At 36.5% G+C, this 27,204-nt stretch overlaps 1 protein-coding gene across 14 annotated transcripts in view; it reads left to right on the top strand.

Annotated features, from left to right (window-relative positions):
- Window positions 1-27,204, top strand: part of ERC2 (ELKS/RAB6-interacting/CAST family member 2) — a 413,681-nt gene that overhangs the window by 85,550 nt on the left and 300,927 nt on the right. For all 14 annotated transcript variants that reach the window (XR_002465649.3, XR_002465648.3, XR_002465646.3 and 11 more), the window contains 2 exons: window positions 5,224-5,379; window positions 10,251-10,418. Coding sequence is in view for 1 of the 14 variants with exons in the window: in XM_021532844.3 (XP_021388519.1) it covers window positions 5,224-5,379; window positions 10,251-10,418 (324 nt within the window). In the remaining 13 variants the exon portion in view is untranslated. The remainder of the gene's footprint in view (window positions 1-5,223; window positions 5,380-10,250; window positions 10,419-27,204) is intronic.

Genomic DNA, 27,204 nt, shown 5'->3' with positions numbered 1-27,204 from the left:
CCATGGCTCCCCCAGGCTCTGCCAGGATGCAAGTTGCCCTCCTTCATAAATCCTTCTATTCTCTCTGTGGTTTTCTTCTGTCCCTTGCCACTGCTGAATTCTTTCTGTCCCTTTTCCCAGTCTGTATTCCCTTTCATCCAATCAAGGATACCCATTTCTCCTACCTATACTCTCTTGTGTTTATTTGTCCTAGACATCTTCTGCACTACATGTCCTGTCATCTTAATTTCTCTCTACAGCTTTGCAAGTAGTTGCTTATTCTTACAGCAATTGCATTTTCTGCATAACTGCTGTCTTGTTGACCAGTGTTTAACTCCTGTATATTGATGCAAAATAAAAAAAGGGCAAACAAAATAGATGGAAAATTCACATCCTATATCTTGGCTCCTGCTTTTCTTGCTTTATTTATTCATTTCCAGGTATCTGTTGTCTTTTCAGATGCATTGTACAGGCTGTTCTTTCCTAACTTTCTGGTTCTGCTTCATGGACACATTTGCTTCCAGATACCCCATGTCTTTTGTTCTATTGCTTCTCACGACACTGATTACTCCGTTCTCTTTTCTGCAACTGACCTTATTCTCCAGAAGCCCATTTTTCTTCTAGAAAGCAGAGTCACAAAACTAAGGGAGGGCAGGATGCTTCCTTCTCCCACATGCTCCTATTATTGTCTCAAACTAGTCTAGTTTTGATGCAGTGGTTGCTTTTGACTTCGTGACTGTGGGTAGATGCGATTAAACTGCATTTTTTCCCTCATGCCTAAATCTTAAAGTATAAAATAAAACTGGTACATGGAAATAATTTCCTTTATTTGCAATTGCACCTATGCATGCTTCCTTGTATGTTGTGTGCTGCCAGATGCCAGATGACTGATATTTTTGAATGTATCCTGAATATCAGTGATATTCAATGTTGATTAACACCTATTAATATAATTTAAAGAAAGATTAAAAGGAAACACCCTTTTCACTTTTTTTTTTATGGTAAGTGCTGCTGAGCACATGAATTGGTTCAAAGCTTGCTCATCCCTCATGAGGCCCCACCTGCAGTGCTGCCTTCTGTTCTGGGCTCCACAGGACAAAACCAGACGTGGACCTGTTGGAACAAATCCAGAGGAGAGCCAGAGCAATGATCCGAGGGCTGGAGCAGCTCTCCTGTGCAGACAGGCTGGCACAGCTGGGGCTGTCCAGCCTGCAGAAGAGAAGGATCTCCGTGCCCTTGTAGCCTTTCAGTGCTGAAAGGGGACACGCAGCAAAGATGGGGACAGACCTTTCAGTAGGGCCTGTTGTGGTAGGACAAGGAACAAGAGCTTTAAACTGAAATAGAATAAATTTAGATTGGATCTAGGAAGAAAAATAATATTATGATGAGTGTGGTGGAGCCTTGGCACAGGTTGCCCAGAGAAGCTGTGGCTGTCCCTTCCCCTAAAGGTGTTCCTAACCAGATTGGAGGGGCTTGGAACAACCTGGAATAGTGGAAGGTGTCCCTGCCCATGGCAGGGGTTGGATTAGATAGATGACCTTTAAATGCTGCTTCCAGCCCAGCCATTACATATTGCTAAGGTCTAATTCTATCATCACTAATAGATAGTGATAGTACTTGAGAGAGAAAATCAGAAATTGCCTACAAGTATATGTAGCCTAGAACTCATCTTAAGGATAGGACAATGAAAAATACGTGGAGTCTAGCAACTATAAAGTCTTTATAAATGTAAGCTGTAAAGTAAATGAAAATATTTTTGGTTTACTTTACTTGCAGAAAGAGCCATTTTTATGTATTGATCCAGCTGTGATATTTCAGGTATGGGTTTGGTTCTAGAGAAGTGTGTGTGTGTTTGCAGTGCAACATACTCTATTGTTAAGATTGCATGAACTTTCACTTCCCTTATCTTCAAAGATAAACCTGAGTATTCTCTGCAAAAAATTGACAAGGTAAAAATTCATACAGTAAGGGTAGTTGTGTATGGTCTGTTGACAGTCTGTGCACATAAGTGTGTTTAAATTCAAGCTTTATTAAATGTAAAGTTTCAAATATTTCCTTCTGATTGCTTGTTGAATGCCCTATAAACAAAATTTTGTGGATGTAATTGATGATGTATCTCAAATGATGAGCAGTAGCATTTCCTTTCTTTTCCTTTCAGAGTAAGCCTGGAAAACTGTATTATATAGAGTTGAACTTGATGATCATTGTGGGTCCCTTCCAGCTCAGAATAATCTGTGATTCTGTGGTTATTTACAAATGTTTTGCCCTTTTCCTGCCCCTCAGTTTTCAGGAAATGAGCTATAGGAGTCTTGTAAGGACTGATATGATTCATGAAACATCATTGTGGAAACTCACTTGTTAGACTTTTTCCATTGTGAAATATTGTTTCCCTCAGCATCAGGACACATACTAATTTTTTTTCACATTCCAAAAGAGCTAGTTACTGCTAGGTCCAGCCAGCAGAAACCTAAATAGCCCTGACCTCTCACAGAATATCTGTAACATATTCTAATAAAGGAGATAAGGAAGAAGTATTGGTTACTGCTGGAAGGAGGGGATAGATTAGGGTGAATACCCTGATCTCTGTCACAAATCCTGCTACACAATCTTACATCTTTTAATAGATTTAGAGAGCCTGACTGAAAAAAATCTGAACAAATGCTGTATTGTTTTAGATCTCAGAAGATGTTGTTAGTACCATTTAATACTAAGCTACTTCCTTAATATTGCAAATGAATCTTGGTTGTGATTTAAGATAGACCTATGTAGTTTTTTAGAATGTTGCTAATGGGGATAAATCTTAGAGGTTTGAAGGAAATACTGCATCAGTTCCTATTTAGGTTTCTGAAAACTTGCTGGACCCTGTGCCCCAACAAGACTGGTTGAAAGTTTTTGTTTTTTTTTTTTTTTTTTTTAATGGGAATGTGTCAGAACTTTTGGCAAATGCAAAGCTACCTGACTTTCTATGCATCCTGTAAGCCAGCCCAGAAGAACCACAAGGTTCTTCACTTTCCAGCACCTGTCCAGGCTAGAAACCTGGAAGGTTTCCTGGGCAAGCCAGCATGCAGTAGGGAACAGTACCTTTGAGTTTTACAAAACTTGTGAAATTTCTGGCTCCTGCCTCAATAAAAAGCTAATGTAGAACTTAGTAACAATTTTTCAAGACATAGGAAATCAGCTTTTATCCATATTTAATCACAGTATGCAAAGATTGATTAAAAATAAACTTTTCCTCAGAGATTTCAATTTTATAGTGAAGCAGAAGTACTGAAAATGTTTCCACACCTTTTTTTAGGTATTTCTCATAAAGCTTAAATGTTACTCTGTGATGTATAAATGTTTTAAAAAGCATAGTAGGCTGTGCTGAAATTGTTTCTGCTGTATTATATTTGCAAACACGTAAAATACAAAGGCAGTAGAAAAAGGCAGACTCTTATAGACTTAGCTGGGCAGATTTGATGAAGACTATGTCATGTCATAGCAGGTCATGTAAGTATTAATATATTTCATTGCAAAATCATTCTGAAGTGTAGTGAACCTTAGGTTTAACTTTTATCTTCAAAAATAGGATGAAAATATTTCTGAAATTAACCTAATGGAGCAGGCTGAATTATTTCTAGTTTCTGTGAGATCTACAATTATTTTTGTGTTGTGTTTAAGTCTGGAGAGCTTTTAAATACTTCTGTGTCTTTTCTTCCAGTATTTGGCCTTTTGTGCAACTTCTTTAAATGATAAGAATCAATGAGACTTCTTCCCTTTTTTTATTCTAGCTCAATATTTTATTTCCCTGTTTTAGAATTGAAATGAATTTTGAAACTAATTTTTGTTGGAATAAGAAAATGATAAAACTTCTCTCAATTTGAGATTTATTGCTGACTATAAAAATAAAAGCAAAAAAGTTAGAGGAGTGACAGTGGGCCATCTAAATGGCATTGCTTAGTCCTTAGCTATCATTCTATATGGATTTGTAAAGTAACCATATTTTATATATATTATTATTATTATTAATATAAATTACTTTTGGGCTTCAAAAATAATCTGAGATTCTTTTTAACTTCAATATCAAAAATTCAGATGCTGTTTGGAGCCTCATCCAGACTCTCCTGTATCTTAAACTGCTGTATCTTAAATTGCTACATTTTCCTAGCTTTGTTATGAAATAAGTTATTACAGGAGTTGGGGTTTTTGCTTGTTTTCAGGCAATCTAAAGAAAGCAACAGAAACAAAGTTGCAGTGATTCAAACTTAGCTTGACCCTGTTAAAGGATCAATTCCATTTGTATTTTTTTCCCAAATTAGCTTTCTAACTTAATAACCTGGTCTTAGTGAATCAGGTTGGTTTTTGTGTGGTGTTTTCTCTACTTTTTAAATTTAAATTTATTTTAAATTTTTATTTAATATTGATCTCAATGGTACAAGAGCTTCATCCAGTCTCTAATATTTTGTGGGTGGTTGATCCTTTATGTTGTTGAAAAGATTTCCTAATGAATAATTCTGCAATGTTCTTTCAAATAGAAATTTGGGACAAATTTGTGTAATCACTTTTGTAATCTTTCTAACTCTCACAAAAGGGACTTAGCCAATTCCCAAATGACTGGAAATAACAAAAAAATTTAAATGTTTTCAGTGCAGTGCTGGCACAAATGGCAGCTGTTGGCTGGGATGTAGAAATTTTTAGTGGTTGTGGTTTTGTTTATCTTGGGACTCACAATAAAAATGCTACATCCTCTCTTAATGATGTGGCTAGAGTAGTCAAGGAAAAATATATGAGGACACAACCTTTGTCCCTCTTGAGAGCAGGCAGAACTCCAGAGAAACTAGAGCCACACAGTGAAGTGGCCTTTGCCCTGCAGAGGCATGGGCTGGTCCCCCAGGCTCAGCTTGGAAGAACAGCCAGGCCTAGATGGTTACTAATGATAATAAGGTTTGTTATCATACATATGTGGAAAGAGATAGGGCATCTGCTATTCTCCCTTCATCCCTATTAGGCATGAAGGAATTAAATTTTGACCAGAATGTCAAATTCTCTACAGACTGTGCGACTATGATGAAAGAGATCTGGTCTGAATTCTGCATTTCTTTAAGCTAAAACTGATAGAATTATTCCTGGTTTATGTGGTTCTCTATTTGTACAATTTCTTTTGCTGTCTCATTATTTGATATTCACTCAAGTACAGATATGTTTCTGTTACTCTGTAATATATGTCTCATATAATTTTCAATACTTTCTTTTTTTGTAATGTAGGATACAAAAATAGCTTCACTTGAGCGCAATATAAGAGATCTTGAAGATGAAATACAGATGTTAAAGACAAATGGAGTTCTGAATACAGAGGACCGAGAAGAAGAAATCAAACAAATAGAAGTTTACAAGAGTCACTCAAAGTTCATGAAAAATAAGGTAGGATCTATTTATAAAAGAGATTAAGACTGTTTTAATAATGGAAAGAAAAGTTTTAATATGACTGTTTCCAATGCAAGAATCTGCCCATCTCCTTTTGGTAAATCTCTACTATATAATAATCAGTAGACATGGAGGAGTGAAACATTTTGGGTACATGAAAATTATTTGATTTTAGCTTTTGATATCATTTTGCAGTAAGGACTTTTGTTTCATAGGTGATACCAAATTGTACTCTGCTCATATTTTTAAGACTAGCAATTTAATGACTTTGTTCCTTTAATTTCAATTTACTGTACATAGACTATTAGGAGCTGACCACAGGCAGGTAGTAAATATGTAGTGGTGTGATACATTTCCTGGTTTCAAACGCACAAAACTTTATTGCTTGTTCATTGTTTGGGAGTTTTTGCTACAGACGAAATGAAGATATTAGTGCCCATGTGGAATTAATCCAGATTTATTAAGAAAAAATAATAATCAAAGAACATATTTATTCTGTTGGAAAAACGTAACTCTTAAGCTACTGAAAAATAACTAAAGCTCCTAAGTAGCATTATCATCATGAAAATGATTTTGCTACCCTAAACATCATTAATTTCAAAGCAATTCAGTTTTAGTGACTTACAGCAAAACTCCCAATGCATGTGAGCAAACCTGTTGATATAAAAATAAGGTACAAAGCCTAGAACCTCAACACTCTCCCAATGTTTTTGTGAGGAAAAGCTTCAGTATATTTCTGTAGCATGGCAAGCAGATGAATGAGAAGAGTATTAAATATGCATTGTTTTGTCACAGCCTTCTGATTTTTGATAAATGCCATGTTCTGATGAAGCTTTGTCTGTATTCTTTCACTAGTCTTTTTCTTCCACTTAAAAAAGATTTGCAGCAGAAGATGTTATGACTCATCTGAGAGCCTTTCAAGGTGGAGAAGTATTTATGGAGCTGTCAGCAAACAGATCTTGCTGTACCTGATCTGTTGAATCTGAGATTGTTGATAAATTCTGATAAACAGGATTGATGGCAAAGAACAGTACAAAACTCTTCTGAAATGCTTGAAGCTCTTTTTACTTTTCATATTCTTGAAGTATAACTTGTTTTCAATCTGTTATTTATTTCAATAAATGGGAAAGTGTTAAATGATGGCAAATACTGAACATCACTTGTTTACATGAGTGGCAGAGAATGTTTGGAAGTGCTTCTTTTCTTGACTATTTCTTAGTAATATTCACTCCTTCCAAATATATAGGGTTTAATTGTGACTTGCAGATAAAAAAAGTTGTAAAGATGAGAAAGAAAACTTGCTCAGATTTGTTTTTCTTGCTCATTTGCTAAGGCCTCTCCTTGCTCAGTTTCTGAAGTGGGGAAAACTTGTCATTACTCAGATAATAGAGAACAGGTCTTAAAGTTCATATGACCAAGAGATCTGCACCTTCAAATTGATTGAGAATATGAATAAAAATATAGGATGATATGTACTTTTAATAATAATTTCTGCTTTGGAAGACTTTCTTCCCTTACTGGGGAAGAATAGTCCTTTGGCTGCCAGCTTCATATTTAAATGAACACAGATGTATTTTGTTTTCAGGTGTGAGTTTGCACTTGGCATTTAAGTAGTACTTTGAGTATTAGAACTTTCATGCTATCCACTGGAATGGTATGAAAATCTAGTAGGAGATGAGTACAATTTCAGCAAATTACCAGTAATATGAGTTTTAAGTATTGACAAAGCAGTAATAAGGTGCTCTGTGATTAATGGTGCATGTAACAGCTTTCCATACTGAATGAAGGGAGCATGCAAGTTCTAGGAGATCCTCTAGGAGAAAAAAGAAAAAAAAACACATCAAAACATAACCAAAACAGCAAAACAGGGGAAGAGCTACAGAGTTTTATTTTTGTGTGGGCAGGCCTGGAAATTTAGCATCAATTTAAAACAAGATCTTTACTGTCATAACCTGTAGAATCTATTGATAGAATTGTAGGGTTTGCTGTATGCAGGCATGTTATTTGCATTGCTACTCCTTTTCTTAAATCCTTCACTTCAAAAAGCAGTTGTCATTTGTTGAATCAAATGAAACCCTATGATGTGTTAGTCAGCATAGTTTCATTTAATGGAATTATTTATTTAAAGATTTAGTCCATTAATTTTAATATGCAATATTCAGAAGAAAAGCTCTGATTTTTTCCCCTATGTTTTCTGGTTACTCTGCATAATGTCACATAAGAATTTGGTGTGTAAAAATAACAGAAGAACACCCATAATGGTTTTCCGGAAATTGAAAATTAATGGGTTCTAAAGAACCGAAATTATGGGAGGTGACAGAATCGTAAATTAAGAAGGAAGAAAAAGGAATTAGGGTTTCAGGAAAGGAGGTGAAGCAAGATCATATTGGGCAATGTTGAAAACGTGGTGACAGACAAATTACACACATGAAATATGTGAGATAGTGGGAAGGTCAGGGTCAGAGGACAGATTTGGAGTTTTTTTGGTGCTGCAGCACTTAGATCCAGACATGTTGGTTATCTTCATTTTAGTCCTTACAATGTATGAGATTGTTTTTGTTGTATTATATGAGATCATGAGGTTTCATTGAATCATGACAGTTGGTCTTCTACATCACTTTAGATACAGCAAAACATGTTTGCATATCTGCTCAAGGCACCAATCTATTTCATGTCCTGTTTAATTAGTTTTTTTACACACTGAGATACTGCAGAACTTCAAAAAAGTGAATGTACCCATGCCTAAAATGTCTTAATATGAGTTTTGTAGTTTTTTTATTATACCTCTTTATTCTTGTGGCAGTTAGAAAATCTTAGTACTTTTTCACCATGATACTTTATTTTAAGAAGACACAGCATATTTATTCAACAATCTTTGTGTTTGGTTTGTGTTTTAACTCTGAATTTTTTTTTATTTGAGAGCTGTAACACATTTTTAAACTCCTGACAATTTGTAGATCTTGTAGCCAGAACTTTACACTAAACAGATTCTGTTTCTAAAACACAAAGAACACACCTGCAATGAAAGCAAAGCCTTTAAAATTTTTTTTTTTATTATTTCTCAGGGTGTGGGTTGTGTCATGGAGAGAAGGGGGAAGAGTTTCTAGAAGAGATTAAGCATCTGTGATGTTCACATGCATCTCATATAAAGCCTGTGATGTAATTCAGATTGGCTGCAGATCCACGTTTTGTCTTTGTGTCTTGCAGACAGATTTTCCCATTGTTCATTTTCTATCCATTTTCTCTTGGTTGCCATACTTGCTTACATGCTCTGGCAAGGGATGGAGGAAGGTGGTTTGTTTTCCAGAGAAAGCTTTCTCTAGCAGCTTTTAATTGCATTCTTTCCTCATGTCTGGTTTTCGTATGCTTCTTTTCTTATTTTGATATTTTCTGACTTTAAAGGTGATTTTTTTTGGTGCCAGGGTAGATTCTTGATTTTATGCAGTAGCTCATGGGTGACTATCTGAGCACCTTAAGCAACGATGCAAACATACTGGGATTTATAAAAAGGAATAAGGAGTAAATATATTTAGACATGCATACAGACTGTAGTTGGAAGAATCATTGTTTTTAAATTTAATTTTAAAATATGCATTTGCAATGTAAAACAAAATAGAAGCATTTTGATCAGCAGTGAATATTTCCAGTACCATGCAACACTGAATTTGTGAAATGTTTTAGTATGTGGATCTTTGGAATGTGGTTGGGTAATATCAACCCATGGATATTCTTTTTTTTTCCCCTGGGGATTTTTGAATCATCGTCCATCTACCACTTCTAGATTTCTTGTATTGTAAATGTCTGTTGGGACATGGAAAAGAGCTATTCATATAAAGAAAGTGATTTCTCTGAGTTATGCAGATGCAGTGAGGCATTTTATTTCAAATAATCCTCATGAGGTAATGTATCTGGATTCAGCTGGTGACCAGTGTTATACCACAAGAATTTAGGAGTAGTTATATGCCACCTAATTCACCATCCTTTCACTTATACACATCATTCTGTATATAGTCCAGTGCTTTCTCTGATTCATATATTCTAAATCCACCAGAATTTTGTGTTCTGTGGCTATTCTTCCGATTTGTGGAAAGAGGAGAGTAATCACAATTCCATGACATTTACTGATGAACCTTAAATTCACTTAAATTCAGAAGCCCTGTCTTAGTATTGTGTTTCTGCTGTTTCCTCTGGGACAAGCTTTTATAATCTCGGAGCCCTTTCATTGTGTGGAATTTTGTATAAGCTTTTCCCCAGACTTCTCTTAAGTTAGTCTTCTTGGCTTAATTTTTCTACTACCTGAGAATTCCATGTGAACTGCCAGGGAGAAAAACAGGAGGTGGGGATGGTGGGTAGCAACAAATTTGCAAGAAGAGGAGCAAGGTTAAAAGTCCACTTTTCTGTTTTTCTCTCCCAAGATGCTGGTTTTTCTTTATCAGACTTCTAAAAAATTCCTGATTAATTCTGGCCAATAATAAGTCATGGAAATCATGCTCTTGGAAGGATTGAATGTATGCTTTTATGAACACTTTTTTTCCTGTGCATTTTTGCTGTCCTGCCAGACTTGCCTCACATGGGATACATGCCTTTGAACTTAAGTGAGGTCCGTGGTGAATTTATAGGCCAAATCATCTTTAAAATTTTCCCTTTAACTTCTGCAACAACAGGCCATTCATTCTTAAGACAGAGTGCATTAAGTTGCAAGAAACACAATTGAAGGTGTGAGTGTAAAAAGTCTGAACCTTAATTCTCTTCCAGAATTCACAGGTGTCTGATTTGTCATATCACGGTCATTCACACCTTTCAGATTTCCAGTGGAGCTATGAATTGGAGACAAAATTAATGACCTAATGTTTTTCCCCCCACTGCAGATTGATCAACTGAAACAAGAACTCTCAAAGAAAGAATCAGAACTTCTTGCCTTACAAACTAAGCTTGAAACCCTTAGCAATCAGAATTCAGATTGCAAGCAACACATTGAAGTGCTTAAAGAGTCCCTTACTGCCAAAGAACAGAGAGCTGCCATACTTCAGACAGAGGTATTGTATTTCCTAATCATGAAATGCAATAGAAATATTGAGTTCATGGCCAGTACCAAGGTTTTGATATGTTTGATTCAAGTCTTTGTGGCAGGAAAGTTGTTAAAGAATAATGAATACTTTAAAACAATTTAAATGCCAATGTGTTTGGTGTATATATAATTTTGATAGTACACCAGCTCTCATTCTAGAACTTTTTAGAAGTGCTTATGATTGCCTTTTAAGAAAATGTTTGTGTCTAATTCTCATTGGCTTTGGTGGGGGGAGGTGAACCTTGATGGTTGTGATATTATGACCTGATCCCTTATCTGTTTGGTGACTGAGTTTCTCTTTTGATTGCTCTGGTGGATGGTCCCTTACTTCTGTGTATTTCTGTTCTGAAGGATGAAGCTATTGATGTATTTTTAAGGGATCTGTTGAAAGATGCATATTATTAATCTCTGGTTATTTTTTTCAAGTGCAGTCAACATTTATCTTTAAAATATGAGTAATTTCGTTCTTTAAACCAGACCAGTTATTAATTATTTATGTATCTAAAAAAAATAAGACCACAAAAATATGGATAAAAATGGAATACCCATTTGAGATGGTTGTCACATTTAAGGGAATATATAAATCCAGTGTTTAAAATGTCCATTAACTATTTTTGTCGTGTTTTAAAAAACTTCATAGGCTTGGAGCACACAGTACTGATTAGATTGATTGCTATTAAAACTTCATGATTTTATTTTTAATGTGTTTGCATCTTTCAGGAAACAAATACCTGTGGAATTTAGTCATACAGAGCAAATAGTTTCTATTCAGAGAAGTGTATTATTTAAGGTATACAGGAATCTTATAGAATGTCTGGCTAGCACAACTCTTGGAAAAAATGGCTTAAACTCATCCTTCTTGTGGAAACAGGAAATAAATATTTCTGAGATTCTGATTATCCCTTTTTGCTGTATGTCTTGTGCTCTGCATGCTAAGAAGATACAGATGAAATTTGGCATTTCCAGCTTGTCTTTTATGGGCCAACCATCATATGCGTATAATTCAAAGTAATCATAATAGAACAAGGATAAAGACTCCAGCAATTTCAATGATCTCAATCTAGCATTTGAGTAGGAAAGATTGAGTATTTTAAATCCTGGGCTGTGCAAATCTGTTTTGCAAGGCATATATGACCTGTCATACTGCTGAGAATGGTGATTAACTCCATTGGTTCTCCACTGATTAGACTTCCTAATCCCTTACCACACTGGTTTGTATTCAGTGTGTTACAGTCTGGCTGGCTGATGGGCAGTGGTGCAAAGAGCTGAGTTAGGGTGTTCTTGATGAGGGGCTGCTGGGATTCTGCAATCCTGGTGAAGAAGCAATTGGCTTCTCACAGGTATCTGATGCCTCTGCTCAGTTTCTGCACAAGGCTGTTGAGCCTGAACCTTTTACATGACTGTGCTGTGGCAGCAATCCACTGCAGGTCTGGGTCTCTGGGAATTGGGAAAAGATTTTGGTTGCTAAGAGCAACTGTATCATCCATCTCCAGGCCTCAGGTCTTATCTAAAGGGAGGGCAGTGGCTTCCAGCAGCAGATGGGAAAGCAGCTGCAGGGAGATGCAGGGCAGATGGCAGCCCTCCAACAAGTGGAAGTCATAAGGGAAGAAATTTTGCAGTGTACAAGCTATTGTTGTTGGTCATTCCCAGATGAGGAAAGCTAATAACATTTTGGCCTGCATTAAGCCACACACCTTTCTTCCTGCGTGTCTATTTGTAGAACAGTCTTTGTACAATCTTGTGTGCTAAAACACGTTCATAACTTGCCTTGAAGTGCTTCTTTCTGGAGGTGAAAATAACCACCAAAAGGCAGTTCTAATCCTGTGCTGAGTAAGGTGTTCAGAGTTGCAATGTCAACTTCCTGCCTAAATAGGATTACTTTGTAATCACCTTGTTGTAATTAAATTAGCATAGTAAATCCTGTAATAAAAGAAACCCTCCACAGGCTCTCAGTTATTTCATAAGAAACCTTTTATTATTATTTAGCTTAATGGTACTCTGCAGGTTATCTTCAGGTTTGCTGAAGCAGCCGCATATGATGCAATGGGATCATATGCAGAATCATGTCACAGAATCATGTCATGGCTGAGGTTGGAGGGGAGCTCTGGAGCTCAAGCAGGGTCACCCAGAGCCAGCTGTCCAGGACCATATCCAGATGTATCTTGAATGTCTCAAGGCATGAGACTCTACAATCTCTTTGGGCCACATGGGTCAGTGTGAGTTTTCCAATGTTCAGAGGGAGCCCCCTGGGTTTCGGTTTGTGCCCTTTGCATCTTGTCCTCTCTCTGGGCACCACTGAACAGTTTGGCTCCATCTTTACAGCCTTCCTTCAGATATTTATACACAGTGGTAAGATGCCCCACTCACTTTTCTAGGCTAAACAGCTCAGTCCTCTCAGGCTTTTGTCATATGAGAGATGCTCCAATGCTTTAATAAAGCCTTTAATTAATCCTTTAGTTTCTTTATGGCCTTTCACTGGCTTGTCTTCAGTATGCCTGGAGCTGGACATGATATCTCAGGTGTGGCCTGAGCATAGAGGAGAAGGATCATCTCTCTAAACCCCTACTGAGCCTAGGTTGCTGTTAATGTGTCCTTGCAGGGCCACACTGCTGGTGCTCACAGTCATGACCACCTTGACCCTGGGGTCCTTTTTTGCAAAGCTGCTTTAAGCCGAGTGAACTCCAGCACGTGCAGGTGCTTGGCATTGTTTGTCTCCTGATTCAGGACTTTACATTTCCTTTCCCTGAACTCCATGAGGTTCATGTCAGCACATTTCTTCAGCTTGTCAAAATCCCTCTCAACAGCAGCACGACCCCCTAGTGTGTCCGTTGCCCTTTCCATGTTTTTTTCCAGCAGCACACTTGCTAAAGCTGCACCCTACCCCATCACCCTGATCATTAATGAAGACATGGATCAGGACTGGATGCAGTATTAACCCCTGGGGTGCCATACTGGTTCTGCTGGAGTGTCCTGATTCCACTTGATATAGCCAGCCCTCCACCTACACGCATTGTTTTAAAAGCCAGGTCTGATAGGGCCTGAGGCTTGCAAGTAACATGTTGTAACAGTTTTTTTTTTGTAGGTCATGTATCCCTGGAAGTTCATTGGTTTCACTCTCTTTGTTGGCAAATTCTATTAGTGTTTGTTATGAGGTAAATGGATTTTTTGGGGGTATAATTTCCTGTTTGGAATTTTAATGATGGCTTAGCAAAATTAGCTCAGAAAATATTAGTGCTTTAAAAGTGTAGTTTAAGTTTGAGCTCTATCTTGCACAATTGTTTTCAACAGTAAGAAATGAAGTAAGCACAGTTATGATGATCTTCATCCTAAACAATACTAATTACTATTGAGGCATGACTAGCAGATGTAGTTGGTTTACATGTGTTATACCAGAAATAAGAGGGCACTTAAATTTTTTTGATGAGCTTTTGATCAGGTTTCAGGTGCAATAGCACTTTGTGACATAATGTGAAAGAAGTTAAAACCATTGGTAAACAAGCCTAGAATCTAAACACAACATTCTCTTTGAGTGGTGTTTCTGTTGTCCCAGTGATGTCACGGTTTTGTTTTGATTTCAATATGTTTAGTTTACTTAAAAAGCTATCACTTGAAGTTTTTTTTGACAGCTGAAACAAAAAGAAATAAACCCTGTACAGCAGTAACTATCACGGTGGCCAGAGTTGGGAGGTCTGAAAATGGTTTGCTGCCAGTAGGAAAAATGTTTGGAAGCAGTCCTTAGAAGGTTCACCACCTCTGCTACGTGCATTTAATTTTGTTCCATTTTTAAGGTCATATAGGATAATAGTGCCAAACTATGCAAAATTTTCCTACCCTGATGTATATACCCTTTGTTTTGATTATCTCTTTATTGACGATGTGAAAACCCTGAGGTCAGTTGAAAATGAGCCAATGTAAGACTAGTCCAGCTACAGAAAACTGAAAATGTCACTGTGCTCCACAGAGAATTGTTGAAAGGAAGAATACGACACTTGATGAGATTTTACCTGCTGTGTGAAAAAGCTGTTAAAATATGTTAATTGTTAAATGAAGCCTTGTAGTGTTACTGCAGAAGGAAATAAGTTACAGAGTGAATGATCCTTTTCAAATATTTAAAAAAGATGAAACATGGCCATTTGCGTACTTTAAAAAATGATAGATAGTACAGTTTGATTCTGTTTTGTGCATATTTACAGTGACTGGCGCTTAACTGCTGCACTTAACATCAGGAGAAAAACTTATTACAAATTGATGGAAATAAATTCAGCTCAGCTGGGTAGCTCAGTGGAGAAAAACATTCATTTCATAAGCATTTCTGACACAAACAAACTTTAGCACTTAGTGTATCATTGCTTTAGATAATACACCTGCAAACTGGCAGGTGTGCTTTTTGAAGGTTAATGAACTGTGAAATAAGTAAATGTCTATAAAGAAGTTTTGTGAATTGTGAGCATAGTTCTGTCAATGGAGGAAATGGATTAGAAAAGTAGGTAAAGCCCATACTGTAACTGAATAACTGATGTGTTCAGCATACACATATTAATATAGAAAATCCAATAAAAATGAAAAGGAAGGGTGATTATAGTAGTTATTTATTGCAATCTGCTTTTTTGTTTAAACAAATCTGTTTATAAAGAAGGGTTGTGAAATGATTGACTTCTTGGCAGTTCTTAGTTTGCATAAAGAGCAAATAAAAGCAGACGGCACAAAATGCTTGGAACAAGACTAAAAAAGCTTTATTTTTCTTTCTATTACAATGTTGATATTTGATATTTCTTGAAATGTAAATCTGCTTTTAATTTTACAACAATAATGGTATAACTACGGTTATTTCACTCTCACATTTTTGTTTTTCTCAGAGTTTTACTTTGAAATTGTGTTTTTCTTTTGTTTTGTGATTTTTCTTGTTTCAAATCAGGCTGGGCCAGATCTTTCAGTGTGGTCTCTTTGCTGTGCTTGCCAGGGCATTGTTCTGGTGGATGTGCTGTGCGTGCGAAGGGAGGATCACCCGTGGCACAGAGCACTGTTCTGGACACCAGGCTGCCATTTGCTCTCTGTCACTCTGCAGCTGTCCACTGTTGTCTTGGCAAAGGGTTCCACATTTCAAGTGCAGCTTTGGCTCAGGTGGAATGTGCCAGACATTTCAGTTTCTGTACAGCATTCACATATTGTACACCCTGTAACTGCTCAGAGCAGGAGAGAGGAGTGTAGTGGCAGAGCAGTAAATTCAGAGTTAAGCTGAAAGAACACATAGGTTAGCCAAGTGCTGTATCTAAACAGAAGTAGACTGTGAAGCAATCCGGGAGGCTTTTCATTTGTTGTTTTTTATTTTGGTGTCTATCTGCTTATTGGATTCTGATTTCAAGACTGTTCAGAGGCACATCGAATGGCCTGGTCTGATTTCAGGGATCTCTGTGCTTTGCACAAGAGGTTGCACTTGTGACCTCCTGAGATCCATTCCAGTGACTTCATGGTACTACAAATGAAGCTCTCTCAAATACCTGCTATATATTATACACACAACCCCATTCCCTTGACTGAATCCATTCTTCATTATTGCTTTGAATATTCTTTTTTATGGGGACACCATTATTTTCATTTCAAAGAAACCAAACCAGAATTTCCTGTGAGCAAGGTGACAAAGAGTAAAGAGTTCCATTTGCAGGGCCTGTAGAAAGTAGTGCCCAGAGGCAAGAAAACAAAGTTAAAAAGAAAATGGGAAAGTAGAAAGAATGGGATGTATATTCGTTGTGTAAAGACTTTATGCAAGTTATTTGAGACAAATAGTTTGATGCATATTAGATTTATCTTGCTGTCAAAACACTTCTTATTTTCATCTGTTTTATTGAATTGAAGAGAAAATTGAAGTGTAGTTCCCTCCTGCCCACCACCAGTTCTTAGTTTTATAGAAAATTACCTTGTTGCCATTGAAACCAGTATTCAGTTAGACAGCTTTAACGGGCTTTTATAACCGAGCAAAATTTACTCTGATAAGTTATTCGTGCATGGAAATGATTAGAAAAATGTTAGTACTCTAGGCTGCTAATTTAAATGCTTTGCTCTAACTGGAGATGTTTGAAGAGGAACTTCAGCAGGATTTCTTCAGAAATTGATTCTTTGTATACCCTAACTACTGCTTAAATTTTGATTCATTTAAAGGGGCCTAGATGTGATCCTGGTTTAGTGGCACCATAGACAAGAAATACAGAGAAAAATATACTTCAGAATAGCATTGAAATTTCACCAGGTAGATGGAAATGCAAGGGGAACACAAAAATGTTGTAATTAGCAGACTAACCAGTAGAGGTAACAATAACCAGACTGAAACAGTTAATGATTTGTATATATTGCTATAGTTATGAAGTGTATAGATAAGTTATTGAAATAGTTTTGCAAAATTTTGGGTTTTCTGCTTAAGAGACAACTGGAGAGAAAAGGCTAGAGCCACTTAGACTCCTTAAATTTGGGATTTCCTTTTTCAGGATGTCCTCTTAACACAGGTAACAGTCCTTGACTCACAATTACTCTTAACCTAAACACTCAAAGTGTAGAAGGTGCAAAGATAGATTCTCAGCCTTCCTCTGTCTCTGCTGAGGGAAAAAATATGCTTGCAACAGAAACAGAGTTTAAAATAGGAGTATGGTCCATTTGGAATGAAGAAGCTTCTGCAGCTGTGGTCATCCAGAAATCTTTAGAGTTGCTTATACTGACAGTAGACCTCATATGGCTTTTTGATTATTTTCTTGCTAAGAATCTGAATAATATTTTCCTTTTGGCCTGTGTGATCTGGTTGTTTGTTTTCTTCCTCTCCCCCTTGCTTAACTTTTAGAAGGAAAGAATTTTCTAGTTCTTGATATCACAGTGGACAATGAAAGTATAAGCATCTAGCTTCTGAAAGATTAGTGGTTTCAGAGGTAACCTGTAATATTTAGAGAAGTGTTCAAATAAGATCAGCTCAGGCAAACAGAACTTAAACATTTCATGTCCCAAGTGATAACATGATATAATTACATAATATTTTACATTTCTCTAGTACTTTCTACACTTAAAATCAACTAATGCAATCTGTGAAAATTTTTGAAAGATTTGTCATTGTTGGAGATTAAAAGTATTTACAAATTATTCTGTGCAAAAGAAACAGCAGCTGCATTTTCTCCTGTATAGTTTATTTCAGTCATTACTTGGTATGTTTTCAACTAGTTGATGTGATAAACTTAATGGAATTCCAGTTTTGTGACTTCCATTTTGGTTTTCTGTTAAGGTCTAAGCTGCTTTTTCATTTCATGAGTCAGATGAAATAGAAACCCAGACAGAAATGCATTAGTTCATTTAGACAAGCAAAGGACAGTAGGTTTGGTACTTCTTAGCTCTACCATGGTAAGTCATGGTAGTTAAGGCTTTAGTAAATGAAAGTCCTTGAGTAAGTTCCAGTCCTTGAGTAAGTTCCAGTCCTTGAGGCAGGCACAGATGTGGGAACAATCATCTTGGTTTCAAGCTGTTGCAAGGAGGAATTGCAGTTGTGCACACAGAGCCATGAAAGCAGTGGCCTGACACTTAAAGAGGAGCTGGGCTAAACAACTCCTGTATGTGACACCACCTAGTTAAAAAGGACGTTAATGTCCTTGGAGCAAAATTGTTAAAGATGTGTAGTTATTGAGATGGCTCTGAATTGAATTCAATTAAAACACAAAGTGCTCTTAAATGCAGGATGCTAATTAACATAGATTGGACTTGACTAAGAAAAGGTGCTTGTAACAATTATATTAAATCATCTGCCTCCTTTGAAAAGTGTTCTTTTTATGTCTTAAAAGTAGTTAATGGTGTTAGTAAACTTTTCAGTTAGATAACTGTGCCACAGTTCTCTATTTGTTTGATTCTTTCTTGTTATTTTTTAAAAATAAGGCATTAGCTCTTCAGAAAAAAATCTTAGCTCTTCAAAAAAATCCTTCACTTTTGCCTTTTGTACAGGAACACACACTTTCTCCTTGCTGACATTAAATTATTTCTATGCAGTAAAATTTGTAATACAGTAACATCTTTAAAAGAAATAGTAGCATTAAGTGACATTAAATAACTTGAATTTGTTTAATTGCATTTAGTTATTATCTTTTCTGTGAGATATAAGGAAGAAAAGCTTTTAGTTGCTTCCTCCGTGCTTCTCCCTTGAATGTGCTCTCTTTCACACAGAAGATTAAGTTACTCCTGTGATTTTCAATATTAATTTCTGTATTTTTGAGAAGGAATTGTGTGATGTAAAAAGTGATGACAGTACCAAAGTTTGGTGATGTCATTACAGACATGATATATGGGGGTTTTCTTGCTCTTTATGATCATACTTTTCCTACCTGTGCTCATCCTAGCAGCTGTAGTTGGTTAAAGGCTGCAAATGCATCCTGATGAATTTCCCCTGTAAACTTTGCCACAGATCTGTCTCTGTTTTTGAATCTCTTGTTCCTAATAACTGGGAATGTTTCTAGTTCTACAGAAGAAACTGTGTAAGCTACAAAAAAATGAAAGTTTACAAGTGGAAAAAATTGGTTTAAAAATGCAAACAAATATTTCTGATACATTTGAAGTGTAAGTTACAAAAGAAGGAAACAAAGAGGGCATTTTTGTCAAGCATTAAGAATAAAAGAAGAAAAAGAGGCATTCTACAAAATCAGTAGGAAACGAGTGAAAAAAGAGCATAAAATTGTGGAGGGAGCTTGTAGAAGATGCTGTTATGTAAGGGCACTGGGACAGGAACATCTGTGCTCTTGTACAGAGCTGCTTAAACTTAGTCTGAATCAGTGGTGTTTTGCTACAATTTGTGTTAGAAATGTGTCTAAGTATTGTAAAACTAAGACCTAACAAGATAAAATCTGGGGTTTACAGGTCAAGTATTTAGAGTTTTGAAAATGTTGGTACTTGTGTCAAGTTGGATTGAGAAGTAGATTAGAAGATGGAATAAAATAAGGATGCTTTGATTTGTGTTACTGTAGTGTTCATCTGGCTGCCTGTTTTAACATAAGAGGTCAGACTGTATTTGTAGAGGCAAATCTTAATTCTGACATTTTTTAATGTGAGGTGTTGGTCCCTCCTCCCCACCATTGAGTAATAATTTTCTTTTAAAAAAGGTTGATTTTGTAGACATTCATAAAGGGCATGTGAACCACTATTACCTTTGCTCAATACCCTTTTTCTTCTGTCTTTCAGTGGAAGTAAGTTTGATGCAAGCAAGGTGCATGTCAGGTGCTGTTAGCAGGGCTGGCTGGAAATAGGCTGGAACAATTCTGCAAGAACTGCTTTTATGAGGTCTCATTTCATTCTTGTGTCCTTTTACTTTTGTTTTTCAAATTCTTCCTCAGGTCAAACAAGCATAGCAGCTGTTTCTTATCTATAAAGACTGCTTTCTTCCAGCTGTCCTGTGCTGTAAGATCAGTATAGGATGGGAAGGACTGAGGGGTGTGTAAATAAAAACAGTTTGGGCTCACATTCACTGCATGCTTGTTTTTCCCTTTCAACTGTTTAAACTGTTGAAGTTCCAAGAAAATACTTAAAATACTTTCCATTAGTTAATTACTTTTATGCCGTATCACTTACTTGTTTTTCTGAACATTGTTGGAGCAACAGTAATTTGGATTCTGGAAAAGATTATAGTATTTATAAATACTGTAGAGTTTTCCTATAATCCCTAATTGAAATTAAAATCTCTATTATATCTGCCTATTTCTATAGATTCCTAATATTTTGCATAAATAATATTTTTCTGTTTTCCAAATATAGGAACTGTTTGTGGTTGAAATTAAAACATTTTTGTGCAAGATCAGAGAAACTGACTTTCTATTCTAAAATATTTAGTGTTTTTCAGTAGAAAATTTGGAGGAACATTGCGATTGAAATACTCTGCATGGAGGACACAAATTTTGCCTTAACACTTAGGAGAAATAATAAAATAAGAGAATTGTCAGTAGCAATTACTACCAGTAGCAATAGGAATTGCTAAGATTTTTTTCTTTCCTTTATACAAGAAGTGTTCATGATGCCATATCCAGTGTAAGAGAAGTAATTCTTTGGTCAGGGGCTTGCATGGAAGATGGATTACTGCTGGAAAGATTCATACTGGAGGCTCATCTTTCACCTTTAAATTTAGATAAATAGCAAAATTATGTAAAAATATGCAGAGTCCTTACTGGGCAAGGCAGGAAACTGTAGAGGAAAGTGTGCTCAGGTATATTTGAGTTCCAGATTGCACTTCACTTATCCTTTACATGTTTTGGAACTCTAAAACGTAACATAGTGCACAGTTGTTAATGGACTCCCTGCTGCATGGAATTTGAAACAGAACATGTATTTTTGTGTCATGGTTCCACATTATTTTCTGTCTTTGAATATCTATAGCTAAATTTCTCTGCTTTATGTCAGGAGCTATAAAGTTCTTGAGATGAGAATGTGTGGCAATAAAAGATGGAAATCTTAATTCTCCTCAATACCTAGTCAGTTCCACTGAACTGATATATAGTATATAGTAAAATATATATTTTATATAGTAATATAAAATATATATTTTATATAGTAAAATAAATTAATGTTTTCTTTTACTATTGATTTATGTTTTTTAGTAAAGTTTAAATTTATTTTCACTCTTTCAGCCAAAAGAATTCAATTTTCTTGCTTATTAGGCACAGGTAATTACTAAGATATTTTATTGTAGAGCTGTTTAATCTTTTTGCATATGTGATCTGAGAGAAAATTGGTTTTCTCTTACTAAATGATATATTTATTTTTATTTTAGGCCAGTTTTATCTTCCCTTGACTCAGGTGCTGGTTGACCTTTCAATAGCAGCATTGGTTTGGTTCCTTGTTTATTTTGAAATGTTGCCAGAAGTTGGGGGAAAGGGGAGGAGGGGAAGACACGTTCCCTTTATTTTATCCCATTTTAGGATTTTATGCATGATTTCATAACTTTGTGGTAAATACAATAGTACATATTTAATACAGCTTGGTGATTTATGTTTGCAACAGACTGGAAACAATTGACAGTACTTCTCTTAAGCATAACCAAAAACATAATGAAGTTTATCCAGCCAAGTGTCAGGCCACAAATAAAGACAGGCACATGTGTGGTCAACCTGCCCTCCATTCCTAGGAAAACTGCCATTGGACCAAATGAACTCGTTTTAAATCAGGCAGGAAATCTTTGCCAGACTGGACCCAGACTCGTGTGCGTTGATGGCTCAAGACTGTGCCCAGCCTGCAGCTGAGTTGGCTTCTGAGCCAAACCCAAGTCCAGGCCTCTCTGCACTGAGGTGCCAGTGGCCTCTGTTACCTTTTTCTCTTCCAGGCTGATTCTGTGTTCCAGCAGTCTGGCAGAAGGCTTCACTCTACTTTGTGTCATCTTCACAAGTTTGAAGCCTGCTGTCACATACCTAGTGAGAGGATAAGCTTAAATGATGTACATTTTTCCTGGACAAAGAATACTTTCAGGAATTGTTCAAAATGGAGGAGAACGTTTTGCTACCATTCATTGTTATAAATGATCAATTTTGTATAATCAAAATCAGCTTTTGTACTTCTCTAATTATGTAGCTAAATGAAAATGAGTGACATGGTGGGTGGGAGCAGGCACAAGTGTCTGGAGGAACAGGGAGACCCTCTCTGAGAATCAGGTTTAGGGTTAAGAAAGACAAAGCCCATCTGGACATGAATGTAACAAGAGATAGAAAGGACAAGAAAGGTTTCTACAGGCACTGCAATTACAGAAGACTAAGGAAAATATGGGGTCACTGATGAATGGGAGGGGAGATCCTAAAGGAGACTGTCCAGTTACTGAGTGCTTTGTTCACCTTGACCACTACTGGAAAGACCAACCTTCAGCAATCCCAGGTCTCTGAAACCACTGCAGAAGTCCAGTGCCAGGTAAACTTAACCTAGACGGAGGAGGATCAGCTCAGGGGATATTTAAAGAAAGCAGACACAGACAAGTCCCTTGGCCTTGCTGGAATGCACCTGCAAGGGCTGATGGCATTGTGTCAGCTACCCTTGGAAAGTGGTGGGGATTGGGAGAGGTTTCTGAGAACTGGGAGAAAGCCAATGTCTTATAAAAGGCAAGAAGGAGGATCCAGGGAACTACACTGATTACACTAATCCCTGGAGAGGTCATAATGAAGAAGGAATAATCATGGAAGCCCTTTCCAGATACATGACAGATAAAAAGGTGATTTGTAGTAACTGGCATGGATTTATGAATTTCTGGGTAAATTCTCCCCAAGAAAAGCTGTATTTTTGATAGGTTGCTGATAGTTTGATTTGAAATCTGTTTCCCTCTGTTTATGTTCATTAGATAATTCTTAAGCATTTTTTGTTATAGTATTCATCTTTTGCAGTTACTGGCAAACTCTCTTTTTCAATAATCCTTTCTGTAGTTGTTCTAATGGTTTTTTAGGCAAGTAGAAGCCTTGAGAGATTATCTTTGTTCAACTTCATTGTGTAAAGGATGGTAAAAGCTCAGGTACACAATAAATTATTACCACTTACCTTATGAACAAAATCACAGGATAGCTGGAATTCTGGGACCTTCTAACTCTCCTGTGTGCATTTCATACTCAATCCACCTAGTTGCTGTGTGTCTAAGGGGAAATCCTCAGGGAGGATTGGCCTCTGGGTGCTTCACAGGGTGATGTCAGGCCTGGTTAGAAGTGTCTAGCCCAAGCTTCTGATCTAAGTAGGTTTTAGTTACTGCAGGTTGCTCAGGATGGCATCCAGTCAAGTTTTGGATACCTCAGGGATGAGTTTTCCATAACCTATTTAGACATACCTGATTCAATAGTTGACCAAGCTTGTGGTAAAAAAAAAAACAAACCCAACCAAAAACCAAAAAACAAACAAAAAAAGCCAATCAAAAAAGATGTTTTCCCTATGTCAAGGCAGAATGTCATGTTCCACTTGTCTAATCCCTGCCTAATGCTCCCTTGAGAAGAGTCTGGCCCTGCCTTCTCATGCCTTTCCACTCAGTAATAATTGAAGACAGCCCTGAGATCTTGCTGTGGCATTTTGTCATGGTGCACAGACCTGGTGCTCAGCCTCTGCAGGTACATTCTGTGTGTCAGTTCCCAGCCATCCAGGTGGGACCTGCAGCTGGAGATACACCAAGTCTAAGCTGAGCTCTGAGTGTGTTCCAGAGACTGGCTCCACATCCCCAAGGCGTGTGCTGCCTGTTCCAGTCAGCTGGCTTTGTTTCCTGCTGGCTTAGCTATTGTTGAGAAGCATTTTGTGTTCTGATGAATAACCAAAATAAGCATTTCTAGAACATGACTTTGGAGTGGCAATGTGTTATTAATTCCAATAGTTATTATTTGTCATACATAAGTCCAAGAACTATTTTCCACTTACTGCTCTAAGATAAACAGTTTGATGAAAAGCTTATCTTAATATTTAATGTGGTGTTTAACAATTCAGTAAAATAAAAAAAAAACCACAACATAATAGTCTGTCAATAAAAAAAGAACCCTTCCTATCAAACAAAATCCCTATGACAACTGTAGGCCAGATATAACTGGGAAATTATCTTATGTTTCTCCACAAAGATAGATGCAATTTTTATGATTTGAAGATGAGGATGTGTTTTTCAAGCTCTGTCTTGGTCAGTTGGAGGATTACTGGTAGATGGATTTTCTTAATGTTGTTGTATTTTCCTTGTTTGCTTCTGTTGGGACAGTGAACAAATGGTTTTGGTCAGCAGCTTCTCAAAAAGAGCACACAAAGAAGCTGTGGCAGCAGTTTATGTCAATCTGATAGCATCTGCTGTCACCTGGTTTCACCTCTTCCTAGAGCAGAAAGAGATCCAGGGCAGGCTGATGTGATTCTCTGCTTCCATCTCCAGTTGCTGCCATGAACCCCATAATCATCACAAAGGGAACAGGAATAAGGACATGGCATAGTTTGGAGTTCAGGGCCCCTCTTTGTTTCATTATTTTTGAACTGGCTGAAAAGTGTCTGCAATCACACGCACATAGGGGTTGGCCAAATGGGTAAAAATAAAACACAGATTTCAGATCTGTAATGTTGGATTTTGCCCATCTAGGAAAGAGTTGTTGCATGATTGTTGTAGTTTCATAGGTTTAAATGTAGTGGCAATAGTGCAAAATTTAAAAATATAAACTATCATCATTTAAAATGTCAAATGCAGCAGCTGAGAGAGAACTCAGGATGGCAGCTGTGATGTGCCATATTGATAAATCAAAAAAATAAATTCAAAGCATATGATCTCAGTAATGTGATCCAGATTATGTATTAGAGGGTAACAGTTGTGCATTTGCAGTGCTAGAAGTTTACTTTGTCTTTGACCTGGTGTGCACTAAAGGTACAGTGGTGCTGCAGTGGGATGAGTCATATTTGTGCTTAAGCTGTACTAACAATCTAAGTTTCTATTCAAATGAAACACAGAAGTTCAATTTGTAGTGTAAAACTATAGATATGCTTATTCCATAAGAATTGTATTTTCTTCTCTTTGTTGCATAAGAGGCAGAGGGGACTCTAAGGTATCAAACTTTGAGTGTGGGGGAGGTACTTGTTGGGGTAAAGTCTTAGAGTGAGTGTGAGAGCATTTCTACCCAAGTGATGAGAACCTCCTGGACATGATTGACTTAAATTAGCTTGATTGGTTTTTATCAATTGCAGCTGCACTATTTAGCATAAAAATGCAAAACATCCAAAAATCATTTGCCTTGCAGTGTAGTAGAAAGATGGTTTTAGTTAGTCTTTAAGATGTTTCAAATGTTTATTCTACAAATATTCTCTGAGAATGGATCCAGAATATATCCAGTTACAGAGAATTAGTAAATATATTGTAAATATTGAGGAAATTAATTAAGGAAAATATGCTGCTTTATGAATTGCATATTTGTGATTTTTGTTTTCTTTTCCTTTAATTGTGTTAGTAATTTAAACACTTCAAAGACACTTGTTGTAGTGTCATAATAAGGCACCTGCCATTAAAAGCTAAAAGAGAAAGACTGGAAATTTTGTGTGATGTACAATTATCTGACTTGCTCTCTCAACCAGTGTCATGCTTGAGAGAAATCCTGAATAAATTTCTTTCTAAATAAGGCAGGAAAGTTTTAGACCAGCACTGAGGGTTGCAACCCAGTGTTGAAAACTTGACCAACTTGACCAGGGTAAGGCTCCTGCTGTTATTTAAAGGCTGTATTCTGTACAGTGAAGTATGATATATGATACACATTTTCCTTTTTGTAGAACTGTACTTGTAAACTCATGATCCTGCCTTTGTTTCTAAGTTTCCTCTTTTTTAGTGGCTTAATAATTTTTATAACATGTGACCTCTAGGCTAATTAAGTGCATCTTCATGTTCCTTGGATACTTAATGTTTAACTCACAGGAGAAATACAAATATTTAAAACTTGCATAATTTACTATTGTTAATTGTAACCAGCATTTGTGCTGAAAAAGAGCCCTTACTCATATGTGAAATAATAGATTATGTTAAAGAGTGGGATTACCTGAAGTCTTATCTTTTGCACACTTTTAAATGTTTTTGGTACAAGAGGCCTGTTAAGGTCAAATCGTTTTATTACTCCTGGACTCATTTAGTCTTACATGTTCCTAGGATAATGATGCCAATTTTGATCTTTAGACAGGTACTTGGAATTAAGATGTAGAAAATGGAAAACTGTCCAGTTAATTCCACTGGCTGAAGAAATTAAATATTTATACATTTGTGTATATAAAATTTATAAATTTGTAAAGAAATCACAAGAAAGTGTGGAGACTGCTTTATTTTATCCCTGTGCTATCAATTTCATACTTGCTGACATTCAAAATTGCATCTATAATTAAAATTCACTAAAGAATTTTTTTAGCACTCTGTTAGGTCTTGCAGTCCAGTACAGAGATGAATGAGGGCAGAAGGTTATATTTCTTCTTGCATAAATAATACAAATTTTAGAAAGTTTCAGCCTCATAGGCACTTAGCATCTGCACGGGTTTACAGCCAGCCTGGTGAGATATTACTGGGAGTATAACACATGCAGGAAGAACAAAGGCTGACTTTGCTGTGCTGAATTTAATTTTCAGGAATGATAGGCATAAACTCCTCTGTTTTTTGTAGAGGTAGAAATCAAAGAGGCTAATACACCTTGTATTAAAAAAAAAAAAAGTTTTTGTAATGCAACATTAAGTAGATGTAAATTTAATAAATTAATTAGATTTTACATAGTTGTTGTTATTTGCCAGTCAACTGCTCTTCCCTTTATTTAGTAAGGAAAAGATCCTTACTAAAGGGGTACTTGGAAACTAAATTCTTTAAGACAGCTTGGCAGCTGCAGAAAGAAGTATTAGGACTTCTTTCACATGTCTTTTTAAACTTACTGGTTTGAAAGGTGAGGTTTTTCTGGGGGATTGGTTTTGGTTTTGTTTATTTGCTTTGCTTCCACTTGAGAGATGGTATTGTGATACTTTTATATGTTGATAAATACAATTAACTTTACATAGTGCAGGGCAGGATCTTATGTAGCTAATCTATGCTAAACTTTGCATTAAGATTCCTTTTGTGTCCTGGCATTGTCCTGTTTCTTGAAATGTATCTTTGTTTTCTCAATCTTTTGAGGAGATTGAAAAAAGGAGCAGAATTTCACCCATGTGCAGAATTATCCATGTCTGGGAAAAAGATTACTTTCAGAATGTTTTCCAGGAAAAGAAAAACAGATGAGGAGTAGTACTTTATTTATTTATTTACTTTTAGAATTTTCTTAAAGGACAGG

Source organism: Lonchura striata, chromosome 12, assembly GCF_046129695.1.
Source record: "Lonchura striata isolate bLonStr1 chromosome 12, bLonStr1.mat, whole genome shotgun sequence".
NCBI lineage: Eukaryota > Metazoa > Chordata > Aves > Passeriformes > Estrildidae > Lonchura > Lonchura striata.
The sequence above is the reverse complement of the archived record's forward strand: the minus strand, read 5'-3'. Positions and strand labels throughout refer to the sequence as shown.